This window comes from Myxocyprinus asiaticus, chromosome 3, assembly GCF_019703515.2.
Source record: "Myxocyprinus asiaticus isolate MX2 ecotype Aquarium Trade chromosome 3, UBuf_Myxa_2, whole genome shotgun sequence".
In the NCBI taxonomy this organism is placed as follows: Eukaryota; Metazoa; Chordata; class Actinopteri; order Cypriniformes; family Catostomidae; genus Myxocyprinus; species Myxocyprinus asiaticus.
Window position 1 is genome coordinate 66,326,799 of NC_059346.1, and position 10,702 is coordinate 66,337,500.

Below are 10,702 nucleotides of genomic sequence, written 5' to 3' on the forward strand. Positions count from 1 at the left end.
CCTCCGGGAAGAAAGGGACTGGGGCAGAGCGTGGCCGTGAGCGGCGCTCCGGGCCCAGGAACCAATCATCAGGCTGAGAGGGTTCGGGGGGTGGAGGGTTCCACTCCAGCCTGACACACGCAGCCGCCCGGGCAAGCATGGCTGCCAGCTGCGTGTCAGGCTGCAACTTGTCGACCGCACCAGAAGGTGGGAGCCCAGTCGAGTCCTCAGCGTCAGACTGGACAGCCCGTTCTCCGATGCTGCAATCAAGAGCTCGTCTTCGCGAGCGCCGAAACGAGATCGCGAACTCGCCCTGAGACGAGCCGGCAGTCTCATCCCAGCAGGACAAATGAGCGTACTGGGGAATGGGAGGTCCGTGGGAAGTTACCCGGCGGAGTGGCTCCCATTGTCCCCAAATAGCCCCCAGTGCTAACTGATGCGGCCTCAAACCTGTAGGTAGAAGAACCAAGGTGGGGAGCCGCTGGGGTGGTCTTTCCCTCTAACGAAGGAAAAACCACGACTGCAACGTTGCCATGATCACGCTCTCGCAGTGAGAACGTGACCTGTCCACGAACGGGCAGCTCCCAAGCACGTAAGACCGTGATCGTGGCCATCGGAAGCGAAGAGGTCACGACCGCAACCAGGAAATACACACAAACATCTTTAAAAAGACACTCTCCGTTAATGCCACTCTTTTAGAAGGGAAAATATACTCTTTCAGAAGGAAGAATATACTCTTTTAGCTGCTGAAGCGCCCAGGGGTGTTCTCTGCACTTCACCAGTGCAAGAGGGGGAGAAGCTGCTGTAATGCGCCGTAAATCCAACAGTTTTTTGAGGTGAATGGATCGGCAGAGTAATTCAGCTCGCTGAAAACAACCACTTGGCTCCGAAGAGAAAATCTGAATGAGTGGTTGCGGGCCAGCTCCTTTTATACCCGTATGTCCGGGGGAGTGGCATGCAAATTCCACTCGCCAATTCCCATTGACCTTTCTTCTAAATCAGAGGTGTTTGGGGCTCCCAAGAGTGACTCCTAGTGTCACTACATCAGCACAATTTGGGTTGTTTTTAATCTAGCATTTTTTAGAGTGTGGCAAGAATAGGCCTTCATGTGAATGACTAAACTCTTTCTAAACCTTTCATTATGCAGTTGCTTTGGATAAAGCATCTGCTAAAGGAATAAAGTTGAGTGAATAAATGTTAATGTTGGTAAATGTCTCCATCATGTGGTGTGGCAGAGTATCACAATTTCTTAATAAGATTTTTCACTTTTCTGGCTTCTTGAGAAAGAGGTGTAACTATCAAATCTTCTGCAGCTGAATTTATCGTGAAACAATTACTACCAGGTTACAGGAGTTTTGGTTTGCAGTTCGGGTGCGTCCTAAATCTTAACATAGTCAGGACATTGAGGAAATTATGGTTTAACATTGCTTTTCAAAAGTTGTGCATCATAGTTATTTCAATGAGAAATCTCTTGATTTCATCAATGCATTTAAAGGAATAGTTCACCCAAAAATGAAAATTTGCTGAAAATTTACTCACCCTCAGGCCATCCAAGATGTATCTGAGTTTATTTCTTCATCAAAACAGAATTTAAGACTTTTAGGATTTCATTTCAGGCTTCCTCTAAACAATGACGGTCCAAAATGCATATTTAGGGTGCATCAAAATAATCAACACGACTCCAGTCGACAAATAAAGTTCTTCTGATCCCAAACGATTAATTACTTTTAGAAACAAAACAATACTTATATACTTTTTAACTACAAATGTTCACTTCCGTACATCTCTGTGACGTAAGCTCGTTGGTAAGGTCACGTGTCACGTGGAGGAGGAGTCAGGAAGCGCGTCATTGTTTACAAGAGAAACTTGCACAGACCACAGACCAAGTGCCGTTCACAAACCAAAACAGTCCAAAAAAATTTCAAAACAAATATATATATATATATATATATATATATATATATATATATATATATATATATATATATATATATATATATAAATCATTTCCAAATAATAAAAAAATAAATAACCATCCTTTATTTCGGAGCAATGCCGTCGCGTTATCTACTTGTTTTTTCTTTAGTAGAAATATATAGGCTATAGGATTGTCAGAAATTCAAGCCACACAAGTTGTAGTTAGTGAAACCAAGTGCGAGAGCGTTTACTAAGATTCATAGGATTTACACAGTGAGATCAATGGTACAGGTGATATCACACAGAAGAGAAGGTTCACAAATGTATTTATTCAGGCAGTGATGAGCGAGTGAATTGAGTGCATGTGCGGTGAATTATAAATCGGGTGATGAGGAACGGAGCATTGAGGGAGGTGTGACGATGACAAAGTTTTCATACATACCTGAGTTTGCTGGAAAAACAGCACGGGCACAGCCGATGAATTCAGATATTGACCCTTTGTTTCTTTCGATGGTCTGAAATCCTCAGGGGTTAAATGTTCACTGCACACCCTCCAATATTTGAGAGAATGTAGGGGTGTACTGATATCCAGGTTCAGCGCGATATGCCAGAGCTTCAGTCGTTCATGATCATGTATAAGCAATCGATGAAAAGTTAAAATTTTTCCCGCCGTGCATTTTCTTTGGGGTTTCTGAAAGTTGAAGCATCCAGGATACTCACGCTAAATGACCATTTTGAACAATACACTTATACAAATACAAATCTACAGCAAAAAAATTAAACTTTTGAACAGCGCTCCTTCTCTTGTAAACAATGACACGCTTCCTGACTCCTCCTCCACGTGACGCGTGACCTTACCAACAAGCTTACGTCATCCGTCTCATGAGCGCACATCACAGAGATGTACGGAAGTGAACATTTGTAGTTAATAAGTATATAAGTATTGTTTTGTTTCTAAAAATAATCAATCGTTTGGGTTCAGAAGAACTTTATTTGTCGACTGGATTATTTTGATGCACCTTAAATATGCATTTTGGATAGTCCGAAAAATGGAGGACATTCACTTGCATTGTTTAGAGGCGGCCTGAAATAAAATCCTAAAAGTCTTAAATTCTGTTTTGATGAAGAAAGAAACTCAGATACATCTTGGATGGCCTGAGGGTGAGTAAATTATCAGCAGATTTTCATTTTTGGGTGAACTATTCCTTTAAGAACATTGTTTGTGTGACGAGGAGGAGGCCGTGACCGGGCCGTGAGGATGCACGCATAGCGCTGAATTGTCCTAATCAGCCGGGAGGGGGATAAAGATGAGCCGGAGGTGCCAGTTTGAGAGAGGCCGCCACAATGCGGCCTCTCTCGAAAATTTATACATATAAATGATGTGATCCAAAGTGCATTTGAACAGCAGTGAAACACTTTCTTATGATGTGTTACATTCATATGAGCAGACAGAGAAGTAAGTTTGAAGTAAGTTTGGAGCAGAAGAAATAGAAATAAACCTTGTGTAAACTGTCAGCTTTACGCTAAGATAAAATGCTATTTCTAGACATTTTACATGCACGTTACCAGACACGATCATATTTTTTTATCAAGAAAATTCACGTTAGATCATAATTTATTTTTTTCTAGTAAGACCTTTGATATTAGGGCAAAAATCATATTCTTGATGATAATTTTTGTATTGTTTTCCTGTAAAAATATAAAAAAATGTGATCTTGTTTTAGAAACAACACTGCATAAGATATTTAGTTTTTCAGAGAATGTATTTTTAACATGTGTATTTTGTCTTACTGTACTGGCAGAGTTTTTATAGTCAAAACAAGTGAAAAATCTACCAGTGCTGAAGAAGTAATCCAAAGTATTTAGAATACATTACTGACCTTGAGTAATCTAATGGAATACATTACAAATTACATTTTACAGCATGTATTCGTACGTGGCCGCTGTGTGTGTGTGTGTGTGTGTGTGTTTGTGTGTTTATATTTCTTTAAGTTAATTTATGTAATTAAAGTTATGTTGACTGTTCTGTCAGTTCCCACCTCCTCCTTGCCCATCGTGAACCCCATTACAGTTTACTTTTTACTTTTAAATACTTGAGTACATTTAAATGTGGAAGCTTTTTTACTCTCACACAAGTATATTTTTGGTTATATGTCGACTTTTAATTGAGAACATTTTGACTGTGCTTTTACACCCCTGGAAAGACAATTTCCATCTGCACACTAAAGAGCAACACTTCATGACATCATGCCCAAATTATCAGGGACACCCTCTTTCCCCACTTTACAAATCCCACTACAAGGACTTCCATCTAAAACTGCACAAAGACAAACTCTGAAACCTGGAAGGTGAAACCCCAGCAAAATGTGAGGTATGCGGAATCCCGCCATAGGGCATCTATTGGGATACAAACAATAATCCAGAGAATGATATCATGCAACAGCCATAAAACTGTCAGAACAATTGGTGTAGCGAGATGAAACAATATTGTTATCATTGTATTCTTCGATTTTTTTTTTTTTTTTACATTGCATGTGTACAATCAATATAAAATTTCTACAAAACTAATTTAAAAACAAATGTAATATTCAGTTCGTTAAACACTTCTGTAGAGTCTGATCAGATCTTCATCTAGAGTTTAAAATATTCTTTTTGAAACATTTTCATGCAGCAGGAGCTCAAGGCAATAATACATTTTCTTTTTCGTTTATTCGCATCTGTCTTTTTGTTTTGATTAAAAGCCTAACAGATGCTTCAAATGAGCTATTAGCTAGAGGCCAATGTACAGAGTATCTGCTGCATAACATTTTTAAAGTTGTTCTGTATTATCTCTGTGAAATAAAAAATAAAAAAAATAATATAAAGGACGTTCACAACGCATAACACAGAAAACAGACGCAAGAAAACAAAAGGAAACACAGTGTGTACAGGCATGAATTGAGGCACCAAACCATTAGCAGTAACCAGTGTTGGTCTTGGTTACACCGAGGAGTTGTGCAATCTGAATAAGCAGTAAGACTATAAGAACAGAAGGGGGGGCTAGTGGACCAGGAGTGGCTGATCATGGCGACTGGACTCTCCTGTCTGATGATGTATGAGGGCCATTGGCAACTGTGCAAAACACAAATGGTGACATGATTTGATATCTTAACAAAGGGAGTATGCAGTGCATACCAAAAATCCACTCACTTTGCACAGTATACATACAATATGCTGCAGAAATAGTAAGAGTAATATGTTAGTATGCTATTCTGATCATGGCATTTTTCATTTAATTACATTTTTGCAGACTCTAGCTTATGAGTGACATATGAATGATATTTGATTCACAGTTCATACAGTTACCTGTTTCCTTTAATGCCCTGCAAATGTTGAAAGAGAAAGAACTACTAATGAAAAAAAAAAAAAAAAAAAAACTGCAAAAGTTTACTGGCTATTTAGAATTTAGAATTAATATTTTGATTCAAATTCAAATGATCAATCTAAGTATTATCAGAGATTATTTAGCAGAGATGGGCCACTTCAATTTAAATGAACGGGAGAAATTGGAACGCTCAACCAAGAAGCTCTGAGCGCCCAATGGTAAACGGATGTAGAAAGGAAGTCCTTACAGTTAAAAGAGCCAATCACCTTTTAGATACAGACATCTGTCTGACACCTGTCAATCAACTCTAGAACGCACATACACATTAGCAATACAAGACGGGTAAATTGTGTGTTTTAGCGTAATATGAGGTAAAGAATCACGATTTATGATTCCAGTATTGTCTGAGTTTACTGCTGGTGTGAAATATATTCTCTGATCATAATCTTGACCAAATGTTTTTGAGATTTCGGTGTTCCCCCATTCAAGTAGATAGGAGCTGCACTTTCATGACTGGAAATAACCTCCTGAGAGCGTTCCAAAGATGACCGACAGTGGACTGACTCGCTAGAAAGACTGTGGTACTATCGTACGTACCAAATTTAAATCTTACATTGTGTTACTTTTGATGTGTGCTCTTTTTTGAGAAACTAATCAGTTAACATCAGTTTTACAATTGCCCCATTCTTTTATTCTTTCCTAATGTAAATATTTTAAAGATTTTATTACAGTTGGCACATATTTAAGTTTCCTATACCTGCATTCTGTTTTTTTTTTTTTTTTTTTTTCCTCCTTCCAGATTTGTAATAGTTTGTGAGTTATGAAGGAAGGAGTTATGAAATTATAAAAAGTTTCAAAAATGTTACAGTTGCCCAGTCACATTCAAAATTATTATTATTATCATTCATTTTATTGTAGTAGTTGTTAGTATGATTGTTTTTGTTATTATTATTCACAGGTTCTGATCTGTCCTGCATCCTATCCCCCTCTCTCTCCCTCTACTTTCCAATCTAGTCTACTCTGTCCTATAAATTAAAGAAATAGACAAAAAAAAAAAAAAAAAAAAAAAGGTGATTAGGAGGTATCTGTTGCATGTTAACTATGTTTAGATGCTTTGGCGTTTTGATCATGTTTAGCTTTTCATTAAAACATTTACAGTTTTAAGTTTAGTAAGAGCATTTCATTTATATGTTTCATTCATACTGTACACATCCATCATGTGTGAAAGCTTAAATTCAGATTTTTTTTTTTTTTTAATTGATCTGACCAAAATCTATTAACTAGTCTTACTATGATCAAAAAAATCTATAGCCATATGTAATTGAGATCCAATAAAATATGACTCTTAAGTCATCAACCGAAGGCATTTTGAAAACTACCATTTTTGTATGTTCAGCAACTGTGTTCGGTTGTCTTCAGTAAGAGAACTCTGAAATGTTTACTGGTAATACTGTTTCAGTCTCCTACAAAACATCTTACTTTTGAACACATTGTAATACACACAGCGTTCATGAGCAGCTACAGGTCTCAGTCTGAAGAGTTAACTGCAATCTTTTGTTGCAGCAGTTTTCAGTGAGTTGTTTGATCAGCTGCCAAATCAGCTCTATGAGCATGTTAAGTCTGAACTCCACATGAAAGACCAGACTGTTGCAATCTATCAACTACTGCTGGCTGGAGAAATATACGCTGGAGTGTTACTGTGTTAAGCCATGAGCAGGGGTGGAGGTGTCATGCTTTTGTAGATGTATGTGTTTGGAGATGAGTCACTGAATCGAGTATCACTGTACCTGAAAACTTGTGTGCATAGAGTTATCTATGGCAACTTGTTGATCACTTTTGTTGGTCATTGTGTGCAGTGTGTGTTTGTGTGGTTTAGCAGCCATTAACTTTTTCCATATCTGGGATGGTAAACATATCAAGATTAGCAGCTATATGTGCAAATACACTTGCAAATATTAACATTAAATAACAAGACAATTCATTATTTTGCGATTTAAAAGACACTTTGAAGTTGTTGAATTGTTAAAAAGAAAAAAAAATTGTACACATTGAGTTTTTCCCAAAGCAGTGTTCTTTGGTGAAGTGAGGTAAAGTTGACATCACCACTAGTAAAGAGACGTTTACGTTTGCTTACACGCAAACATGCTTTTCAGATAACCTGCAGAATTTTTGGTTGGGGTCAATTCATGAAGAAAAGGACAGAAAAGCCCAGTTTTACTATGGAGACTCTTGCGGAGTTGAGAGTACTAATAAATCTAAAATAATAAATACATATTCTCACCCACTCACTTTTATAAAGAATGAATTGATAAGGACTTATTCCCTATTAAACTGTCTTCAGGAGAGCAAAAACTATGTCTAAAATGTTTTATTAGAAATGGTCGATTTTTTTAACACATCTGAGAATGAAAGTGAATGCGGTTCTCATGGTTTGACGAGGTTCAGAACTCCACTGGATGGCGCTCTAATAACGTTGATCAATGTCGAACAGGAAGCTGGATCCTCATATTAGTATGTTCTTGACACTTATTCAACCTATAGCTTATATCTGCATTGTGAGAAATACTGCTGGTATATGATTTCAACGGCGGACACTTATTTTACACAATGAATGGGCACAGCGATATATTAGGGTTAGAAGCGTCAGTGATGTGTAATACTGACGTTAAATAGTATAGTTCAAACATTAATGTCGCCCAGTACATAATTGGCAAGAATATGTACTTTGTGACCGCATGGTGGCGACAGGTCTGACTGTATCAACAGCAGGATTCAGACGCTCCGTCGCCGCCGTGTCATAAACTCGAGGCTGATAACGAAGGCGCCAGGTGAGCAATAGAAGGAGCAATTGTGATAGTTTGAGTGCTGTTTACCACTGTTCTTCAGCGTCAATACCGTTACTTATTAACCGTACTTCTTCCAAATAAAGATATGCTCTCGATAAACTCGGACTCTAGGCGCAACAGAGTGGGCAATCAAGTTATTTCACATTCTTTCAGGTTCACATCGGGCCTCATAAATGGCCAAGGAAGAATTCCAGCTATGACAGGTCGAGCTGTGCTAATAGCCTACTTTCACTTTTCCTGACTTTATTTTGATTATCTTGTCTAAAGAAAAATCATCTCTCATACTTGTCCAGATGTTTCTGCATGTGTTGAACGGTTTTATTCTTGGGAGAAAAGATGCACTTCGATAAGTAAAGTGTTAACCTTATTAGCATTAAAACTATAGTTATATTATATAAACATTTGGTGTAGGCCTAGTCCAAAATGTTTCCAACAAATGTTGTGAAATGCTTCAATTCAATCTCAAGAAACTGTTTTTTCATGGTATCACAATGTTAATCATCTCAAGCTTTCATTATTCCTGAGAGGCTTGTTGATTCTTTTTTATCTGCATTGCAGATCGTTATTGATGTTTTAAGAGAGCTTTGTCATCAGATCGTAAATTGTACAAACTTTGGCAAATTAGAGTCCGAACACGGTAGAAACACAACTGGAAAATCTTTATTTTGATTATGATTTTCTGCACAATATTTTTGGCAGTTTTGGCTCAGGTCACAAAAAGTGAATTTAAACACACACTTTGACTAAAGCATTTTAGTTGCCGTGAAAGAAAAGTGTCATTACATGGGTGCAATGTGTTATCGCATTTAATTTATTTGAACCAAAGCACTTAAACACACAACAGTTAATGAAAGGATGGCACATGATTTTTGTCTGTTCGGGGTGCAGTCCAGAGTCAGGAGGACGTTAATGACAATGTAATAAACAAGGGAAATAGCTCACAAACTATTTTACACACACACATATATACTGTATATATCAATAATAAATTAAGGACAGCTTCCTCAAACAAACAAAGAAACTCCGTTATATTTACAAGCAATGTTCATATGAAATAATTACATAAATATGTTTTATATATATATATATATATATATATATATATATATATATATATATATATATATATATATATATATATTTACATTTGTATTCATTTTAACCATATGATCCATTTTTGACTCATATGATCCCTTTTCCCAATGAATCTCAAAATTTGATTTAATTAGCAATTTTAGTACCGCGTCTGATAACCTAGACAAACAAATGTTTAACAATAGTCTGTGGAGTCATTGACAGCTTTGGACGGAGATAAAACAAAATAAAAATGTTTGCCTTGACTGCCTTCTGCAGTTTACACAAAATATGTTCAACTAGTCTGCATTTGAGGTAAAAATCATTTGTGAAATATTCTTAAAAATGTTCTTTCTAGATGATTTTGCGTTCCAAACAGGCTAGAACAGAAAAACCAGCTGTCGTGATTGGCTCTGATCTTTGACATGCAATACGGCTCCGGAAACTTGATTTTTTTTTTATTATTTTTTTTATCCTTAATATATTGTGAATCACAGCAGTTCAGAGTGCATATTAAATTAAATCACGGTCATCTTGACATAACATAAAGGAGAGCAGCAGCATTATTCAGTCTCTGACATCCTATGACAGTCTTTGACATGACTGTTCAATACTTCTATGGTATTCAAATAGTTGGAAAATATTCAAAGTTAGTGTTTAGAATTAACTAAAGAGATACATATATGTCATATGTTTATTTTTGTAATACCAAAGTGCATTTTAAGTCTAAACTTTTTCTTCGATTCAGGTCCATATTGTAAACGGGTTAATCGTCGTACGCAATCTGTGTCAATGTCTTCATCATTCCCGTCCTGGTCACCGTCGATCACACATATCAGCCTACGGAGACACGCTGCGTGGCCTGTCCGGTTTGGCCTCGAGTCCTCTGACCAGGCGCTGGATGCTCTGTAACTCGGTGCTGGAATCTTTCTGAGAGCAGGTTTTTGGTGACAGTGATACTGAACCAGACGAGCGGCTGGTGACCTCCGAGTCCAAAGCAGCTGAAACGGGACTCGTGCTCATTCCGTCTCCCTTCAGATCGATGGCACTGCTCGCCATGGGTGGCATAGCCGTCGTAAGTAAGGTGCTGTCCGGGACGCTCGGTAAAGAGTAAGGGCTGTACCTTAACCGAGGCCGCACCGCGTTAAGAAAAGGATGACGATGGACTGATGATGAGGCGGCTGATGAAGCAGCTGCCGCAGCGGCCATATACGTATAAGGATACGGAAAGAGACCTCCGAATGGAGACATGGCCAATCCCTAGATAGATAGATAGATAGATAGATGTTAAAATATTTTATGCACATGGAATCATTTGTTTTAATTAACAGATATTCATTCATATTTAACCAAATAAATAACTGAAACCTAGTTTTGTGTTCATCATGCACGTCATCCTCTGGCTTGACGTATTGTGTCTCATGAAAACGGATTTTAGAATCGGCTCAATACGCCAAGTGGAGCCAATCAACACATTAACGCATACGTCAGTGGCGACCAAAAAGGAATATGCCTCTATAAA

The 10,702-nt window shown here is 37.8% G+C and overlaps 1 protein-coding gene across 2 annotated transcripts in view; it reads right to left on the bottom strand.

The window, feature by feature from the left end:
* Nucleotides 1-8,745: 8,745 nt before the first annotated feature.
* LOC127422713 (T-box transcription factor TBX3-like) overlaps nucleotides 8,746-10,702 on the bottom strand; it is a 14,913-nt gene continuing 12,956 nt past the window's right edge. For both annotated transcript variants that reach the window (XM_051666454.1, XM_051666453.1), the window contains exon 8: nucleotides 8,746-10,440. In XM_051666454.1, the coding sequence (XP_051522414.1) occupies nucleotides 10,021-10,440 (420 nt within the window). In that variant the 3' untranslated portion in view covers nucleotides 8,746-10,020. The remainder of the gene's footprint in view (nucleotides 10,441-10,702) is intronic.